This window comes from Oncorhynchus kisutch, linkage group LG14 (assembly GCF_002021735.2).
Source record: "Oncorhynchus kisutch isolate 150728-3 linkage group LG14, Okis_V2, whole genome shotgun sequence".
NCBI classification, from domain to species: domain Eukaryota; kingdom Metazoa; phylum Chordata; class Actinopteri; order Salmoniformes; family Salmonidae; genus Oncorhynchus; species Oncorhynchus kisutch.
This window is the reverse complement of record NC_034187.2, coordinates 986,242-1,006,692: the sequence shown is the minus strand read 5'-3', so window position 1 is coordinate 1,006,692 and position 20,451 is coordinate 986,242. Positions and strand designations below refer to the sequence as shown.

Genomic DNA, 20,451 nt, shown 5'->3' with positions numbered 1-20,451 from the left:
GACTTGCCAAAACTATAGTCTGTTAACAAGACATGTGTGGAGTGGTTGAAAAACTCGTTTTAATAACTAAGTAGATGTCCTAACCGACTTGCCAAAACTATAGTCTGTTAACAAGACATTTGTGGAGTGGTTGAAAAACGAGTTTTAATAACTAAGTAGATGTCCTAACCGACTTGCCAAAACTATAGTTTGTTAACAAGACATGTGTGGAGTGGTTGAAAAACGAGTTTTAATAACTAAGTAGATGTCCTAACCGACTTGCCAAAACTATAGTCTGTTAACAAGACATTTGTGGAGTGGTTGAAAAACGAGTTTTAATAACTAAGTAGATGTCCTAACCGACTTGCCAAAACTATAGTCTGTTAACAAGACATTTGTGGAGTGGTTGAAAAACGAGTTTTAAGTGTATGTAAACTTCCGACTTCAACTGTAGCTGTGACTCTCGCTCAATTAATAGCTGTCCATTTCTGACAAAAAGTTCCCCCAGCCAGGCCTTAGGGGGGGGGGGGGCTCTCCTGCCTGGTGTTACACTGTAATAGTTCCTACCTGATGTAACATCATTATGGTTCCTACCTCTCATCCAGCCAGCGCTGGTCCTGTCCCTCCTGCCAGCCCTCTGGAGGGCGTTCCTACCTGATGTAACATCATTATGGTTCCTACCTCTCATCCAGCCAGCGCTGGTCCTGTCCCTCCTGCCAGCCCTCTGGAGGGCGTTCCTACCTGATGTAACATCATTATGGTTCCTACCTCTCCTCCAGCCAGCGCTGGTCCTGTCCCTCCTGCCAGCCCTCTGGAGGGCGTTCCTACCTGATGTAACATCATTATGGTTCCTACCTCTCCTCCAGCCAGCGCTGGTCCTGTCCCTCCTGCCAGCCCTCTGGAGGGCGTTCCTACCTGATGTAACATCATTATGGTTCCTACCTCTCATCCAGCCAGCGCTGGTCCTGTCCCTCCTGCCAGCCCTCTGGAGGGCGTTCCTACCTGATGTAAGATCATTATGGTTCCTACCTCTCCTCCAGCCAGCGCTGGTCCTGTCCCTCCTGCCAGCCTTCTGGAGGGCTCTCCTGCCAGGCGTTAAAGTAACGGATGATCCCTGGGTGTTCCAGCTTGGCCAGAGCCTTCACCTCTCTCATCACCTTCTCCCTAGCCAGCTCTCTGTTGGGTAAGAGCTGGTCAATACACAGGCTAGGGGGTTTAGTAAACACAGGTACTTTGTTTGTAACCATGCTGAAGCCCGTTACCTGTTAGGAAGGCGGATCCTCTTGATAGCATAGTTGCAGTCGTCCACCTGGTTCCGAGCCTCAAACACGACACCAAACCCTCCTCGACCCAGACACTGTACCGGCTCAAAGTCTGTCAGGTACCTGGGAGACAGAAGAGGAGGACTCTATTGTCGAATGGACACAGAGATTTGACCCTTGCTCTTGCTGACAAACGTATGAACAAAGTGGTCCATGTGGTTAGTGTCACTTGAGATGAATGGGGTGGGGGGGTCAGCTGTCCAGATGCCCCGTGCCACAGGCAACCACCGTTCCCTCCATACATTTTCAAGTTTTAGTTCCACATGTACAAGTACAGTGGAAATGCATATGATCCCAAATCAGCTGCTTCTCTTCCCAGAGAGTGGTAGATACTGGGGGGGGGGCTATCAGCTACTATACAGTATCAATACTGGGGGGGGGGGGCTATCAGCTACTATACAGTATCAATACTGGGGGGGAGGGGCTATCAGCTACTATACAGTATCAATACTGGGGGGGGGGGGGCTATCAGCTACTATACAGTGTCAATTCTGGGGGGGGGGGCTATCAGCTACTATACAGTGTCAATACGGGGGGGGGGGGGCTATCAGCTACTATACAGTATCAATACTGGGGGGGGGCTATCAGCTACTATACAGTATCAATACTGGGGGGGGGGGGGGGGCTATCAGCTACTATACAGTATCAATACTGGGGGGGGCTATCAGCTACTGTACAGTATCAATACTGGGGGGGGCTATCAGCTACTATACAGTATCAATACTGGGGGGGGGCTATCAGCTACTATACAGTATCAATACTGGGGGGGCTATCAGCTACTGTACAGTATCAATACTGGGGGGGGGGGGGGGGGGGCTATCAGCTACTATACAGTATCAATACTGGGGGGGGGGGCTATCAGCTACTATACAGTATCAATACTGGAGGGGGGGGCTATCAGCTACTATACAGTATCAATACTGGGGGGGGGGCTATCAGCTACTATACAGTATCAATACTGGGGGGGGGGGGGGGGGGGGGGCTATCAGCTACTATACAGTATCAATACTGGGGGGGGGGGGGGCTATCAGCTACTATACAGTATCAATACTGGAGGGGGGGGCTATCAGCTACTATACAGTATCAATACTGGGGGGGGGGGGCTATCAGCTACTATACAGTATCAATACTGGGGGGGGGGGCTATCAGCTACTATACAGTATCAATACTGGTGGGGGGGGGGGCTATCAGCTACTATACAGTATCAATACTGGGGGGGACTATCAGCTACTATACAGTATCAATACTGGGGGGGGGGGGGGGCTATCAGCTACTATACAGTATCAATACTGGGGGGGGGGGGGGCTATCAGCTACTATACAGTATCAATACTGGGGGGGGGGGGGGGGGCTATCAGCTACTATACCGTATCAATACTGGGGGGGGGGGGCTATCAGCTACTATACAGTATCAATACTGGGGGGGGGCTATCAGCTACTATACAGTATCAATACTGGGGGGGACTATCAGCTACTATACAGTATCAATACTGGAGGGGGGGGGCTATCAGCTACTATACAGTATCAATACTGGGGGGGGGACTATCAGCTACTATACAGTATCAATACTGGGGGGGGGGGGCTATCAGCTACTATACAGTATCAATACTGGGGGGGGGGACTATCAGCTACTATACAGTTTCAATACTGGGGGGGGGCTATCAGCTACTATACAGTATCAATACTGGGGGGGACTATCAGCTACTATACAGTATCAATACTGGAGGGGGGGGCTATCAGCTACTATACAGTATCAATACTGGGGGGGGGGGGGGGCTATCAGCTACTATACAGTATCAATACTGGGGGGGGGGGGGCTATCAGCTACTATACAGTATCAATACTGGGGGGGGGGGCTATTAGCTACTATACAGTATCAATACTGGGGGGGGGGCTATCAGCTACTATACAGTATCAATACTGGGGGGGAGGGGCTATCAGCTACTATACAGTATCAATACTGGGGGGGGGGGGCTATCAGCTACTATACAGTGTCAATTCTGGGGGGGGGGGGCTATCAGCTACTATACAGTATCAATACTGGGGGGGCTATCAGCTACTATACAGTGTCAATACGGGGGGGGGGGGGCTATCAGCTACTATACAGTATCAATACTGGGGGGGGGCTATCAGCTACTATACAGTATCAATACTGGGGGGGGGGGGGGGGCTATCAGCTACTATACAGTATCAATACTGGGGGGGGCTATCAGCTACTGTACAGTATCAATACTGGGGGGGGCTATCAGCTACTATACAGTATCAATACTGGGGGGCCTATCAGCTACTGTACAGTATCAATACTGGGGGGGGGGGGGGGGGGGCTATCAGCTACTATACAGTATCAATACTGGGGGGGGGGGGGGGGCTATCAGCTACTATACAGTATCAATACTGGAGGGGGGGGCTATCAGCTACTATACAGTATCAATACTGGGGGGGGGCTATCAGCTACTATACAGTATCAATACTGGGGGGGGGGGGGCTATCAGCTACTATACAGTACCAATACTGGGGGGGGGGGGGCTATCAGCTACTATACAGTATCAATACTGGGGGGGGGCTATCAGCTACTATACAGTATCAATACTGGAGGGGGGGGCTATCAGCTACTATACAGTATCAATACTGGGGGGGGGGGGCTATCAGCTACTATACAGTATCAATACTGGGGGGGGGGGGGGGGGGGCTATCAGCTACTATACAGTACCAATACTGGGGGGGGGGGCTATCAGCTACTATACAGTATCAATACTGGGGGGGGGGGCTATCAGCTACTATACAGTATCAATACTGGGGGGGGGGGGGGGGGGGGGGGGCGCTATCAGCTACTATACAGTATCAATACTGGAGGGGGGGGCTATCAGCTACTATACAGTATCAATACTGGGGGGGGGGCTATCAGCTACTATACAGTATCAATACTGGGGGGGGGGGGGGCTATCAGCTACTATACCGTATCAATACTGGGGGGGGGGGGGGGCTATCAGCTACTATACAGTATCAATACTGGGGGGGGGGGGGCTATCAGCTACTATACAGTATCAATACTGGGGGGGACTATCAGCTACTATACAGTATCAATACTGGGGGGGGGGACTATCAGCTACTATACAGTTTCAATACTGGGGGGGGCTATCAGCTACTATACAGTATCAATACTGGGGGGGGACTATCAGCTACTATACAGTATCAATACTGGAGGGGGGGGCTATCAGCTACTATACAGTATCAATACTGGGGGGGATATCAGCTACTATACAGTATCAATACTGGGGGGGGGGCCATCAGCTACTATACAGTATCAATACTGGGGGGGGCTATCAGCTACTATACAGTATCAATACTGGGGGGGGGGAATCAGTATATGAGTAGGGTTCCATTTTGGACGTAGCTTTAGTGACTCAGTTGTCAGGTCTGTTTTAATGTCAACACCGTACGATACCTGGATACATATTCACTGGGGCGGGTCTCCATGACAACCGTCTCTTTGGGTTCGGCCACCTCAAGGTCATACTTGCTGTCTGTCTGACACTGAGTCTCCGACTCCTTGCGTTGCTACGGAGATCAGGATAGAGACGGGATTATTAATTAACATTGATCCATAAACAACAACAAAAACACTTCTGAACACCCCCCTCCCCCCTCTACGTACAGGGTCGTATTCACCAGACACCAAACAGACGATGAAAACTAAACTGGAAACGCCTTGAACCTATCCGCTGTGAAACATTTTGCTACGGTGTGCACTAATGAAGAACAGGAAGAAAACGTCTGTGGCTGACATGTGAAGGTGGTGTGTGTTCGTACCCGTATGTACTCCACCGGGGCGGGGGGCTGGAAGAACTTCCTGACTATATAGGTGGTAGCAGCGATACAGAACACCATGGTCCCTAGAATCTCTTTCCACCAGGGCAGTAACAGGACCGGATCCTTCCTCCTCCTCTCCCCCGGTGCACCACCACCCTTCAGCAGAGACACCTCCGCCACGCCGCGTCGCCCACGGTAACGCTTACTGTATTGGTAGTAGTACCCGTTGTCTGGGGAACAGAGAAAGGAACCAGTCAATCAATCAAACCAACTCAATAACTTGTACTATTATAAATCAACAATGCATTTCCATGTCATTTTGAACAACATGGTAAAACAAGAAGAGGTGGTTAAGATTTTATACTAGGAGGTTATAACAGTATAATAGGTTATAACAGTAGGTTATTACCATACGGGTACTGCAGGACTGACAGTATAACAGGAGGTTATAACATGTTATAACAGTAGGTTCTTACCATACGGGTACTGCAGGACTGACAGTATAACAGGAGGTTATAACATGTTATAACAGTAGGTTCTTACCATACGGGTACTGTAGGACTGACAGTATAACATGAGGTTATAACATGTTATAACAGTAGGTTCTTACCATACGGGTACTGTAGGACTGACAGTATAACAGGAGGTTATAACATGTTATAACAGTAGGTTCTTACCATACGGGTACTGCAGGACTGACAGTATAACAGGAGGTTATAACATGTTATAACAGTAGGTTCTTACCATACGGGTACTGCAGGACTGACAGTATAACAGGAGGTTATAACATGTTATAACAGTAGGTTCTTACCATACGGGTACTGCAGGACTGACAGTATAACAGGAGGTTATAACATGTTATAACAGTAGGTTCTTACCATACGGGTACTGCAGGACTGACAGTATAACAGGAGGTTATAACATGTTATAACAGTAGGTTCTTACCATACGGGTACTGTAGGACTGACAGTATAACAGGAGGTTATAACATGTTATAACAGTAGGTTCTTACCATACGGGTACTGTAGGACTGACAGTATAACAGGAGGTTATAACAGTAGGTTCTTACCATACGGGTACTGCAGGACTGACAGTATAACCGTAGGTTCTTACCATACGGGTACTGTAGGACTAACAGTATAACAGGAGGTTATAACATGTTATAACAGTAGGTTCTTACCATACGGGTACTGTAGGACTGACAGTATAACAGGAGGTTATAACATGTTATAACAGTAGGTTCTTACCATACGGGTACTGCAGGACTGACAGTATAACAGGAGGTTATAACATGTTATAACAGTAGGTTATTACCATACGGGTACTGTAGGACTGACAGTATAACCGGAGGTTATAACATGTTATAACAGTAGGTTCTTACCATACGGGTACTGTAGGACTGACAGTATAACATGAGGTTATAACATGTTATAACAGTAGGTTCTTACCATACGGGTACTGCAGGACTGACAGTATAACAGGAGGTTATAACATGTTATAACAGTAGGTTCTTACCATACGGGTACTGTAGGACTGACAGTATAACAGGAGGTTATAACATGTTATAACAGTAGGTTCTTACCATACGGGTACTGTAGGACTGACAGTATAACAGGAGGTTATAACATGTTATAACAGTAGGTTCTTACCATACGGGTACTGCAGGACTGACAGTATAACAGGAGGTTATAACATGTTATAACAGTAGGTTCTTACCATACGGGTACTGCAGGACTGACAGTATAACAGGAGGTTATAACATGTTATAACAGTAGGTTCTTACCATACGGGTACTGTAGGACTGACAGTATAACAGGAGGTTATAACATGTTATAACAGTAGGTTCTTACCATACGGGTACTGTAGGACTGACAGTATAACAGGAGGTTATAACAGTAGGTTCTTACCATACGGGTACTGCAGGACTGACAGTATAACCGTAGGTTCTTACCATATGGGTACTGCAGGACTGACAGTATAACAGGAGGTTATAACAGGTTATAACAGTAGGTTCTTACCATGCGGGTACTGTAGGACTGACAGTATAACAGGAGGTTATAACAGGTTATAACAGTAGGTTCTTACCATACGGGTACTGCAGGACTGACAGTATAACAGGAGGTTATAACATGTTATAACAGTAGGTTCTTACCATACGGGTACTGTAGGACTGACAGTATAACAGGAGGTTATAACAGGTTATAACAGTAGGTTCTTACCATACGGGTACTGCAGGACTGACAGTATAACAGGAGGTTATAACATGTTATAACAGTAGGTTCTTACCATACGGGTTCTGTAGGACTGACAGTATAACAGGAGGTTATAACATGTTATAACAGTAGGTTCTTACCATACGGGTACTGTAGGACTGACAGTATAACAGGAGGTTATAACATGTTATAACAGTAGGTTCTTACCATACGGGTACTGCAGGACTGACAGTATAACAGGAGGTTATAACATGTTATAACAGTAGGTTCTTACCATACAGGTACTGTAGGACTGACAGTATAACAGGAGGTTATAACATGTTATAACAGTAGGTTCTTACCATACGGGTACTGCAGGACTGACAGTATAACAGGAGGTTATAACATGTTATAACAGTAGGTTCTTACCATACGGGTACTGTAGGACTGACAGTATAACAGGAGGTTATAACAGTAGGTTCTTACCATACGGGTACTGCAGGACTGACAGTATAACAGGAGGTTATAACATGTTATAACAGTAGGTTCTTACCATACGGGTACTGTAGGACTGACAGAGCACCGTTGCTGTATTCTTCATGAGAGAACTTGTCGTTGTTCAAACATTTGTCAAACTCATCAGAACCAACCAGAACAGGAGTCCGAGATGGAGAATCTGCGTGAAAGAGACACTGCATTAAAACTCACTCCAGACAGCAGGCTGGACACACTAACTGAGGACAGCAGGCTGGACACACTGTAACTCCAGACTGGACACACTAACTCCAGACAGCAGGCTGGACACACTGTAACTCCAGACAAGCAGGGTAGACACACTGCATCTCCAGACAGCAGGCTGGACACACTAACTCCAGACAGCAGACTGGACACACTAACTGAGGACAGCAGGCTGGACACACTTTAACTCCAGACAGCAGGCCGGACACACTAACTGAGGACAGCAGGCTGGACACACTTTAACTCCCGACAGCAGGCTGGACACACTAACTGAGGACAGCAGGCTGGACACACTGTAACTCCCGACAGCAGGCTGGACACACTAACTGAGGACAGCAGGCTGGACACACTGTAACTCCCGACAGCAGGCTGGACACAATAACTGAGGACAGCAGGCTGGACACACTGTAACTCCAGACAGCAGGCTGGACACACTAACTGAGGACAGCAGGCTGGACACACTGTAACTCCAGACAGCAGGCCGGACACACTGTAACTCCAGACAGCAGGCTGGACACACTGTAACTCCAGACAGCAGGCTGGACACACTGTAACTCCAGACAGCAGGCTGGACACACTAACTGAGGACAGCAGGCTGGACACACTGTAACTCCAGACAGCAGGCTGGACACAATAACTGAGGACAGCAGGCTGGACACACTGTAACTCCAGACAGCAGGCTGGACACACTGTAACTCCAGACAGCAGGCTGGACACACTGTAACTCCAGACAGCAGGCTGGACACACTGTAACTCCAGACAGCAGGCTGGACACACTAACTGAGGACAGCAGGCTGGACACACTGTAACTCCAGACAGCAGGCTGGACACACTAACTCCAGACAGGACACACTGTAACTCCAGACAGCAGACTGGACACACTGTAACTCCAGACAGCAGGCTGGACACACTGTAACTCCAGACAGCAGGCTGGACACACTGTAACTCCAGACAGCAGGCTGGACACACTGTAACTCCAGACAGCAGGCTGGACACACTGTAACTCCAGACAGCAGGCTGGACACACTGTAACTCCAGACAGCAGGCTGGACACACTGTGACTCCAGACAGCAGGCTGGACACACTGTAACTCCAGACAGCAGGCTGGACACACTGTAACTCCAGACAGCAGACAGGACACACTGTAACTCCAGACAGCAGGCTGGACACACTAACTCCAGACAGCAGGCCGGACACACTAACTCCAGACAGCAGGCCAGACACACTAACTCCAGACAGGACACACTGTAACTCCAGACAGCAGGCTGGACACACTGTAACTCCAGACAGCAGGCTGGACACACTAACTCCAGACAGCAGATACAGTCATAGAAGTACGTACGTATGAGAGGTTTCCATCTGATGGTAGGGACGGTGTCCGGGTCCGGACCGGGCCCGTTTAGGGCTTTAGATGGGAACCTTTCTGAGATCTTGACGGACGACTGCAGGTACAGCTGGCCCTGATACATACCTGGGAAGGGAGAAGGTTAGCACTGATACTGACAACCAATCACAGGACCTGGGGGAGAGGCTTAGCACTGACAACCAATCACATGACCTGGGGGAGAGGCTTAGCACTGACAACCAATCACAGGACCTGGGGGAGAGGCTTAGCACTGACAACCAATCACAGGACCTGGGGGAGAGGCTTAGCACTGACACTAACAGTCATTATTTAAAAACATCTCCAGCTATGTGAGAAACTCAATCCCCTGAGAACCGTCTGGTGAATCTGCCAGCAGCTGATAACAAGATGTCTACCTTGAGACTGTATTCTGATCTACAGCAGGTACAGATGAATGAAATGGCTCCCCCATAGTGACTAACAGTACAGTGTCTGTGATAGTCTGTTACCGATCGTGTTTGGTTACCCAGGTATACGCTTGACTCAGTAGCTCCCAAAGCCTCCCCCGTAGTGACTGTGTAGGCCTATGGTGTCTGGTGTTAGCGTCCGGTTTAGGGGTCAGAGGTTAGGGTTTTTACATACCCAGGTATACGCTGGACTCAGTAGCTCCCCGAGCCGCCTCCATAATGTCCTCGTCCTCCTCCTCCTGCTCCTCCGCGTCAGGACGACTGCTGTAGGGCGTGTCATCAAACAGGCTGATGGGCGTTACCTTCCCCCCTCCAACCAACCAGGCAGAGGCTATGGGCGTGCAGAACTACAGGGGGAAACGTGTGTCAAAACTAGGCTGAACACCGAATAGAGAGGTTGGAGATAGCCTGGTCACAGATCTGTTTGTGCTGTCTTGACAATGACCATAGGAGTTCTCGAGACAGAACAAATACATCTGGGATCAGGCTAGGTTGGAAAACTAACAGTAGAACCGCCATAGGTCAAAAGCCACTGACGTTTGAAAATATCTGCCATGTCCTGCTCCTTCCCTGACATTCCCTGAATTTACTAGAGCTCTATTAACCTGTTGAGTGTAGGGGGCAGTATTTTGATGATTGGATGAAAAACGTAACCAAATGAAACTGTCTATTTCGCAGGCCCAGAATCTAGAATATGCATATAATTGCCAGATTATGATAGAAAACACTCTAAAGATTCCAAAACTGTCAAAATATTGTCTGTGTGTATAACAGAACTGATATTGCAGGCGAAAACCTGAGGAAAATCCAACAAGGAAGTGCTGTTTTTCCTGAAGGCGCTCTGTTCCACTGGATGCCTTGCCTCCATTTAAAGGGATATCAACCAGATTATTTTCCTATGGCTTCCTCAAGGTGTCAACAGTCTTTAGACATAGTTTCAGGCTTTTATTTTGAAAAATGAGCAAGAAAGATCCCATCGCGTCATTGGATGGCTGGGTGTTCGCAGAGTTTTGCTTGCGCAACAGTGGGGCAGCCATTGACTCTCCCTCTCCTATTGAAAAAGCTACAGTCCCAGTTGATATATTACCGATTATATATTTTAAAAACAACCTGAGGATTGATTATAAAAAACATTTGACATGTTTCTGTGGACATTACGGATACTATTTGGAATTTTCATCTGCGATGTCGTGACCGCTCGAGCCTGTGGATTTCTGAACATAACGCGCCAAACAAATGGAGGTATTTTGGATATAAAATCATATTTATGGTACAAAAGGAACATTTATTGTGTAACTGGGAGTCTCGTGAGTGAAAACATCCGAAGATCATCAAAGGTAAGCGATTAATTTCATTGCTTTTCTGACTTTCGTGACTAATCTACTTGGCTGCTAGCTGTTTGTAATGTTTTGTCTGCTGAGAGAGATGTCCTGACATAAACGCTTGGTATGCTTTCGCCAAAAAGCTTTTTTGAAATCTGACACACCAGGTGGATTTTTAGTGATTTCATGAAAATGTAATATTTTTCGTAATTTAATTTGAATTTGGCGCTCTGCAATTCAGCGGATGTTGACGAAAATGATCCCGATAACTGGGTGGGTGCATCAAGAAGTTAATGATCAAATGTAGAAAAATCAAAACATGTTGTGTGTTGCAGTAGGCCTTCAGAATAATAACACACATATCCTTGACATGTTGTGTGTTGCAGTAGGCCTTCAGAATAATAACACACATATCCTTGACATGTTGTGTGTTGCAGTAGGCCTTCAGAATAATAACACACATATCCTTGACATGTTGTGTGTTGCAGTAGGCCTTCAGAATAATAACACACATATCCTTGACATGTTGTGTGTTGCAGTAGGCCTTCAGAATAATAACACACATATCCTTGACATGTTGTGTGTTGCAGTAGGCCTTCAGAATAATAACATACATATCCTTGACATGTTGTGTGTTGCAGTAGGCCTTCAGAATAATAACACACATATCCTTGACTCTATCCAGCGAAGGCAAACGACGTCAGCCCACTGAATGACAAATGGACGATAACGGTGCAAGCTACTACACAATGTAAATCAGATCGAACTGAATGACGAGGGTGAAGAAGACAATTTAATTTAGAACAACAATATGTGTAATGAGGAATTGGTGCTACGCCCATTTCTCAGCGTTCAGGGTAATCATTTGACAGCGGGTTTGATTACTTTTCTCTTTCACGTTTTACTGTGTAAAAAGAAGCTGCTACAGGAATGTTGTATCTGCTGAAACTCTATTTCCAATCACATGTAAGACAAATGAAAACATTCTGTGTGTTGCCTTCAGAATAATGCAAAACATATCCTTGACTCTATCCAAGTTGATGAGCGGGAAACATACAATGCTAGTCAACCTGCCCATTGAAACTACTGAAACTCACACATTTTAAGAGAGTTAGAATATGGGCCAGATGAACAATAATCTGATGAATGACACTATTATAAGTTGTCAAATTGAACATGAATAGATAACTGCATATTGTAATTGATAGATGCAGGGAAAGGAGCATCGATTTATCAAATCCTCCTTCGGTCACATGCAGGTAAAACACGGTGATTTCTATATAGAATCAGAAAGAGCATAATCTGCCGTTTCTATGACACTTCCCTTTGTCAAATAACTCAAGAGGCTCAACTCCATTTACAAATGTCACTTTTTCCACAAAGCAAAACATGATGTCATTCAGCACATGACCAATCCCGCGGCAGCGTTGTCTAATGAGCAAAAAAGAGTACCATTAACAATCTTCAAATTAAAACTATTCAGTGGTCAGTGGATGAATGGGAGACAGAAACCAGTTCCCAGACCAGCTGTCTTCCAGGACTGTTAATAGGTGTTACAGATGTATAATTACCTGCTGTTCCCAGACCAGCTTTCCTCCAGGCTGGGCGCTGAAGGCCATCACCTTCCAGTCAGGAACAGACACCTTGATGACTAGGTCTGGTGTCCCAGACCCAGGTGTGTCAGTGTGCGTGTCTGTGGTTGTGTGTCTGTGGTTGTCTGTGGTCTCCTCCATGATAACCTTCTGCCCGCTGCTCCTCTGCTCCTCCTTCCACATGGCCTCGCCGCTCGCCATCTCTCCCTCCAGGAAGTTGCTGGTCAGCTGTTTGTCGGGAACAAACCTCAGCTCAAAGCTCCCCACGCTGAAGTTCCACCTAGACAGAGAACCAGAATGTTACAGTTCCACCTAGAGAGAGAGAGAGAACCAGAATGTTACAGTTCCACCTAGAGAGAGAACCAGAATGTTACAGTTCCACCTAGAGAGAGAACCAGCATGTTACAGTTCCACCTAGAGAGAGAGAGAACCAGAATGTTACAGTTCCACCTAGAGAGAGAACCAGAATGTTACAGTTCCACCTAGAGAGAGAGACAGAACCAGAATGTTACAGTTCCACCTAGAGAGAGAGAACCAGAGTGTTACAGTTCCACCTAGAGAGAGAACCAGAATGTTACAGTTCCACCTAGAGAGAGAGAGAGAACCAGAATGTTACAGTTTCACCTAGAGAGAGAACCAGAATGTTACAGTTCCACCTAGAGAGAGAGAGAGAACCAGAATGTTACCGTTGCACCTAGAGAGAGAGAACCAGAATGTTACAGTTCCACCTAGAGAGAGAGAGAGAACCAGAATGTTACAGTTCCACCTAGAGAGAGAGACAGAACCAGCATGTTACAGTTCCACCTAGAGAGAGAGAGAGAACCAGAATGTTACAGTTCCACCTAGAGAGAGAGAGAGAACCAGAATGTTACAGTTCCACCTAGAGAGAGAGAGAGAACCAGAATGTTACCGTTGCACCTAGAGAGAGAGAACCAGAATGTTACAGTTCCACCTAGAGAGAGAGAGAGAGAACCAGAGTGTTACAGTTCCACCTAGAGAGAGAACCAGAATGTTAGGGTTCCACCAAGAGAGAGAGAGAACCAGAATGTTACAGTTCCACCTAGAGAGAGAGAGAGAACCAGAGTGTTACAGTTCCACCTAGAGAGAGAGAGAGAACCAGAATGTTACAGTTCCACCTAGAGAGAGAGAACCAGAGTGTTACAGTTCCACCTAGAGAGAGAACCAGAATGTTACAGTTCCACCTAGAGAGAGAGAGAACCAGAATGTTACAGTTCCACCTAGAGAGAGAGAGAGAACCAGAGTGTTACAGTTCCACCTAGAGAGAGAGAGAACCAGAGTGTTACAGTTCCACCTAGAGAGAGAGAACCAGAATGTTACAGTTCCACCTAGAGAGAGAGAGAGAACCAGAGTGTTACAGTTCCACCTAGAGAGAGAGAACCAGAGTGTTACAGTTCCACCTAGAGAGAGAGAACCAGAATGTTACAGTTCCACCTAGAGAGAGAGAGAGAGAACCAGAATGTTACAGTTCCACCTAGAGAGAGAGAACCAGAATGTTACAGTTCCACCTAGAGAGAGAGAGAGAGAACCAGAATGTTACAGTTCCACCTAGAGAGAGAGAGAGAACCAGAATGTTACAGTTCCACCTAGAGAGAGAACCAGAATGTTACCGTTCCACCTAGAGAGAGAGAGAGAACCAGAATGTTACAGTTCCACCTAGAGAGAGAGAGAACCAGAATGTTACAGTTCCACCTAGAGAGAGAGAACCAGAATGTTACAGTTCCACCTAGAGAGAGAACCAGAATGTTACAGTTCCACCTAGAGAGAGAGAACCAGAGTGTTACAGTTCCACCTAGAGAGAGAACCAGAATGTTACAGTTCCACCTAGAGAGAGAACCAGAATGTTACAGTTCCACCTAGACAGAGAACCAGAATGTTACAGTTCCACCTAGAGAGAGAACCAGAATGTTACAGTTCCACCTAGAGAGAGAGAGAGAGAACCAGAATGTTACAGTTCCACCTAGAGAGAGAGAACCAGAATGTTACAGTTCCACCTGGAGAGAGAGAGAGACAACCAGAATGTTACAGTTCCACCTAGAGAGAGAGAGAGAACCAGAATGTTACAGTTCCACCTAGAGAGAGAACCAGAATGTTACCGTTCCACCTAGAGAGAGAGAGAGAACCAGAATGTTACAGTTCCACCTAGAGAGAGAGAGAACCAGAATGTTACAGTTCCACCTAGAGAGAGAGAGAACCAGAATGTTACAGTTCCACCTAGAGAGAGAGAGAGAGAACCAGAATGTTACAGTTCCACCTAGAGAGAGAGAACCAGTGTTACAGTTCCACCTAGAGAGAGAACCAGAATGTTACAGTTCCACCTAGAGAGAGAGAACCAGAGTGTTACAGTTCCACCTAGAGAGAGAACCAGAATGTTACAGTTCCACCTAGAGAGAGAACCAGAATGTTACAGTTCCACCTAGACAGAGAACCAGAATGTTACAGTTCCACCTAGAGAGAGAACCAGAATGTTACAGTTCCACCTAGAGAGAGAGAGAGAACCAGAATGTTACAGTTCCACCTAGAGAGAGAGAGAGAACCGGAATGTTACAGTTCCACCTAGAGAGAGAACCAGAATGTTACAGTTCCACCTAGAGAGAGAACCAGAATGTTACCGTTCCACCTAGAGAGAGAGAGAGAACCGGAATGTTACAGTTCCACCTAGAGAGAGAACCAGAATGTTACAGTTCCACCTAGAGAGAGAGAGAGAACCAGAATGTTACAGTTCCACCTAGAGAGAGAGAGAGAGAACCAGAATGTTACAGTTCCACCTAGAGAGAGAGAACCAGAATGTTACCGTTCCACCTAGAGAGAGAGAGAACCAGAATGTTACAGTTCCACCTAGAGAGAACCAGAATGTTACAGTTCCACCTAGAGAGAGAGAGAACCAGAATGTTACCGTTGCACCTAGAGAGAGAGAACCAGAATGTTACAGTTCCACCTAGAGAGAGAGAGAACCAGAATGTTACCGTTGCACCTAGAGAGAGAACCAGAATGTTACAGTTCCACCTAGAGAGAGAGAACCAGAATGTTACAGTTCCACCTAGAGAGAGAGAACCAGAATGTTACCGTTCCACCTAGAGAGAGAGAACCAGAGTGTTACAGTTCCACCTAGAGAGAGAGAACCAGAATGTTACAGTTCCACCTAGAGAGAGAGAGAACCAGAATGTTACAGTTCCACCTAGAGAGACAGAGATCCAGAATGTTACAGTTCCACCTAGAGAGAGAACCAGAATGTTACCGTTCCACCTAGAGAGAGAGAGAGAACCAGAATGTTACAGTTCCACCTAGAGAGAGAGAGAGAACCAGAATGTTACAGTTCTACCTAGAGAGAGAGAGAACCAGAATGTTACAGTTCCACCTAGAGAGAGAGAGAGAACCAGAATGTTACAGTTCCACCTAGAGAGAGAGAGAGAACCAGAATGTTACAGTTCCACCTAGAGAGAGAGAACCAGAGTGTTACAGTTCCACCTAGAGAGAGAGAACCAGAATGTTACAGTTCCACCTAGAGAGAGAGAACCAGAATGTTACCGTTCCACCTAGAGAGAGAGAACCAGAGTGTTACAGTTCCACCTAGAGAGAGAGAACCAGAATGTTACCGTTCCACCTAGAGAGAGAGAGAACCAGAATGTTACAGTTCCACCTAGAGAGACAGAGAACCAGAATGTTACAGTTCCACCTAGAGAGAGAACCAGAATGTTACCGTTCCACCTAGAGAGAGAGAGAACCAGAATGTTACAGTTCCACCTAGAGAGAGAGAGAGAACCAGAGTGTTACAGTTCCACCTAGAGAGAGAGAACCAGAGTGTTACAGTTCCCACCTAGAGAGAGAACCAGAATGTTACAGTTCCACCTAGACAGAGAACCAGAATGTTACAGTTCCACCTAGAGAGAGAGAGAACCAGAATGTTACAGTTCCACCTAGACAGAGAACCAGAATGTTACAGTTCCACCTAGAGAGAGAGAGAACCAGAATGTTACAGTTCCACCTAGAGAGAGAGAGAACCAGAGTGTTACAGTTCCACAAAGAGAGAGAGAACCAGAGTGTTACAGTTCCACCTAGAGAGAGAGAGAACCAGAATGTTACAGTTCCACCTAGAGAGAGAGAACCAGAATTTTACAGTTCCACCTAGAGAGAGAGAACCAGAATGTTACAGTTCCACCTAGAGAGAGAGAGAGAACCAGAATCTTACCGTTCCACCTAGAGAGAGAGAGAGAACCAGAATGTTACAGTTCCACCTAGAGAGAGAGAGAGAACCAGAATGTTACAGTTCCACCTAGAGAGAGAGAACCAGAATGTTACAGTTCCACCTAGAGAGAGAGAACCAGAATGTTACAGTTCCACCTAGAGAGAGAGAACCAGAGTGTTACAGTTCCACCTAGAGAGAGAGAGAGAACCAGAGTGTTACAGTTCCACCTAGAGAGAACCAGAATGTTACAGTTCCACCTAGAGAGAGAGAGAACCAGAATGTTACAGTTCCACCTAGAGAGAGAACCGGAATGTTACAGTTCCACCTAGAGAGAGAGAGAGAACCAGAATGTTATAGTTCCACCTAGAGAGAGAGAACCAGAATGTTACAGTTCCACCTAGAGAGAGAACCAGAATGTTACCGTTGCACCTAGAGAGAGAACCAGAATGTTACAGTTCCACCTAGAGAGAGAGAGAGAACCAGTGTTACAGTTCCACCTAGAGAGAACCAGAATGTTACAGTTCCACCTAGAGAGAGAGAGAACCAGAATGTTACAGTTCCACCTAGAGAGAGAACCAGAATGTTACAGTTCCACCTAGAGAGAGAGAGAACCAGAATGTTATAGTTCCACCTAGAGAGAGAGAACCAGAATGTTACAGTTCCACCTAGAGAGAGAACCAGAATGTTACCGTTCCACCTAGAGAGAGAACCAGAATGTTACCGTTGCACCTAGAGAGAGAACCAGAATGTTACAGTTCCACCTAGAGAGAGAGAGAGAACCAGAGTGTTACAGTTCCACCTAGAGAGAGAGAGAACCAGAGTGTTACAGTTCCACCTAGAGAGAAAGAGAACTAGAGTGTTACAGTTCCACCTAGAGAGAGAACCAGAATGTTACAGTTCTACCTAGAGAGAGAGAGAGAACCAGAATGTTACAGTTCTACCTAGAGAGAGAGAGAACCAGAATGTTACAGTTCTACCTAGAGAGAGAGAGAACCAGAATGTTACCGTTCCACCTAGAGAGAGAGAGAACCAGAATGTTACCGTTCCACCTAGGGAGAGAACATCAGAACACTGTTAGCTAGAATCCCTCTAACTACGTAACTAACTAGCACTACAGATATAAGGTTAATATAGGACAGGAAGTACTGGGGTTATGTCATAAAGATGGTCGGGGTAGGATAGTCAGGTGGATGGGATTTGTGTTAGTTATGACTCACTTCTCCAAGCCAGAGCGTGGTCGCACGGCCCTGACGGTCTTCTGGGTTCTCTGCAGCAACAACACATCCTCAGGCTCTGTTTCCTCCTCCCCCCAGCGGCTACAGCCAACTGCTGAGCAGATATACCTCAGCTAAGACAGAGGAAAGGGAACAGGAGGGAAGGAAGGGGGAGGGGGAGGGGGAGAAAGAGAGAGAAGGACAAGAGGAGAGGGGGCAGGAGAGAGAGAGAGAAGGACAAGAGGAGAGGGGGCAGGAGAGAGAGAGAGAAGGACAAGAGGAGAGGGGGCAGGAGAGAGAGAGAGAAGGACAAGAGGAGAGGGGGCAGGAGAGAGAGAGAGAGAGAAGGACAAGAGGAGAGGGGGCAGGAGAGAGAGAGAGAAGGACAAGAGGAGAGGGGGCAGGAGAGAGAGAGAGAAGGACAAGAGGAGAGGGGGCAGGAGAGAGAGAGAGAAGGACAAGAGGAGAGGGGGCAGGAGAGAGAGAGAGAAGGACAAGAGGAGATGGGGCAGGAGAGAGAGAGAGAAGGACAAGAGGAGATGGGGCACGAGAGAGAGAAGGACAAGAGGAGATGGGGCAGGAGAGAGAGAGACAAGAGGAGAGGGGGCAGGAGAGAGAGAAGGACAAGAGGAGAGGGGGCAGGAGAGAGAGACAAGAGGAGAGGGGGCAGGAGAGAGAGACAAGAGGAGATGGGGCAGGAGAGAGAGAGACAAGAGGAGATGGGGCAGGAGAGAGAGAGACAAGAGGAGAGGGGGCAGGAGAGCGAGAAGGACAAAAGGAGAGGGGGCAGGAGAGCGAGAAGGACAAAAGGAGAGGGGGCAGGAGAGAGAGAGACAAGAGGAGAGGGGGCAGGAGAGAGAGAGGACAAAGAGGACAGGAGGGAAAGAGAGAGAAGGACAAAGATTTCCTGTTTAAAGTGAAATGCTCAAATCAGTCTACAACATTGTTTTACATGTCAATGTTAGGTATCCTTGTTGAACGTGATGTTGTGAAAATGCTATTAGAACATAATATTTGACGTTTTTCAAGCTGAGAGATGTGGCCGCGGCGCCGAGCACAAGCTGAGAGATGTGGCCGCGGCGCCGAGCACAAGCTGAGAGATGTGGCCGCGGCGCCGAGCACAAGCTGAGAGATGTGGCCGCGGCGCCGAGCACAAGCTGAGAGATGTGGCCGCGGCGCCGAGCACAAGCTGAGAGATGTGGCCGCGACGCCGAGCACAAGCTGAGAGATGTGGCCGCGGCGCCGAGCACAAGCTGAGAGATGAGGCCGCGGCGCCGAGCACAAGCTGAGAGATGTGGCCGCGGCGCCGAGCACAAGCTGAGAGAGATGTGGCCATATTGAAACAACGTCATGGGAATGGTAGAGCGTCCACACCTATGTATATGGCTTTTGGATCAGACATTGAGCTCATTCAGCTATAGGCTACTTGTACACAACATTAGTAAGCTAGCTAAATGTATGATGTAGATCACATCGCATAAGGCTGTATAGTCCAGTCAAAAAACAACTTGCACATGTGTTTAGCCTAGTGGTTAGAGTCTAGTGGTTAGAACGTTGGGCCAGAACCAGCAGGTAGTCTAGTGGTTAGAGTCTAGTGGTTAGAGCGTTGGGCCAGAACCAGCAGGTAGTCTAGTGGTTAGAGTCTAGTGGTTAGAGCGTTGGGCCAGAACCAGCAGGTAGTCTAGTGGTTAGAGTCTAGTGGTTAGAGCGTTGGACCAGAACCAGCAGGTAGTCTAGTGGTTAGAGTCTAGTGGTTAGAGCGTTGGGCCAGAACCAGCAGGTAGTCTAGTGGTTAGAGTCTAGTGGTTAGAGCGTTGGGCCAGAACCAGCAGGTAGTCTAGTGGTTAGAGCGTTGGACCAGAACCAGCAGGTAGTCTAGTGGTTAGAGTCTAGTGGTTAGAACGTTGGGCCAGAACCAGCAGGTAGTCTAGTGGTTAGAGTCTAGTGGTTAGAACGTTGGGCCAGAACCAGCAGGTAGTCTAGTGGTTAGAGTCTAGTGGTTAGAGCGTTGGGCCAGAACCAGCAGGTAGTCTAGTGGTTAGAGCCTAGTGGTTAGAGCGTTGGGCCAGAACCAGCAGGTAGTCTAGTGGTTAGAGCCTAGTGGTTAGAGCGTTGGACCAGAACCAGCAGTTAGTCTAGTGGTTAGAGTCTAGTGGTTAGAGCATTGGGCCAGAACCAGCAGGTAGCCTAGTGGTTAGAGAGTTGGGCCAGTAACCAGCAGGTAGCCTAGTGGTTAGAGCGTTGGGCCAGTAGCCAGCAGGTAGCCT

At 47.3% G+C, this 20,451-nt stretch overlaps 1 protein-coding gene across 1 annotated transcript in view; it reads right to left on the bottom strand.

The window, feature by feature from the left end:
- eif2ak3 (eukaryotic translation initiation factor 2-alpha kinase 3) overlaps positions 1-20,451 on the bottom strand; it is a 78,608-nt gene that overhangs the window by 12,594 nt on the left and 45,563 nt on the right. The window contains exons 4-12 of the mRNA XM_031787622.1: positions 18,188-18,318; positions 12,746-13,046; positions 10,028-10,199; positions 9,383-9,511; positions 7,856-7,978; positions 5,111-5,340; positions 4,746-4,858; positions 1,242-1,364; positions 1,009-1,155 (exon numbers count right to left, since the gene is read on the bottom strand). Of these exons, the coding sequence (XP_031643482.1) occupies positions 1,009-1,155; positions 1,242-1,364; positions 4,746-4,858; positions 5,111-5,340; positions 7,856-7,978; positions 9,383-9,511; positions 10,028-10,199; positions 12,746-13,046; positions 18,188-18,318 (1,469 nt within the window). The remainder of the gene's footprint in view (positions 1-1,008; positions 1,156-1,241; positions 1,365-4,745; positions 4,859-5,110; positions 5,341-7,855; positions 7,979-9,382; positions 9,512-10,027; positions 10,200-12,745; positions 13,047-18,187; positions 18,319-20,451) is intronic.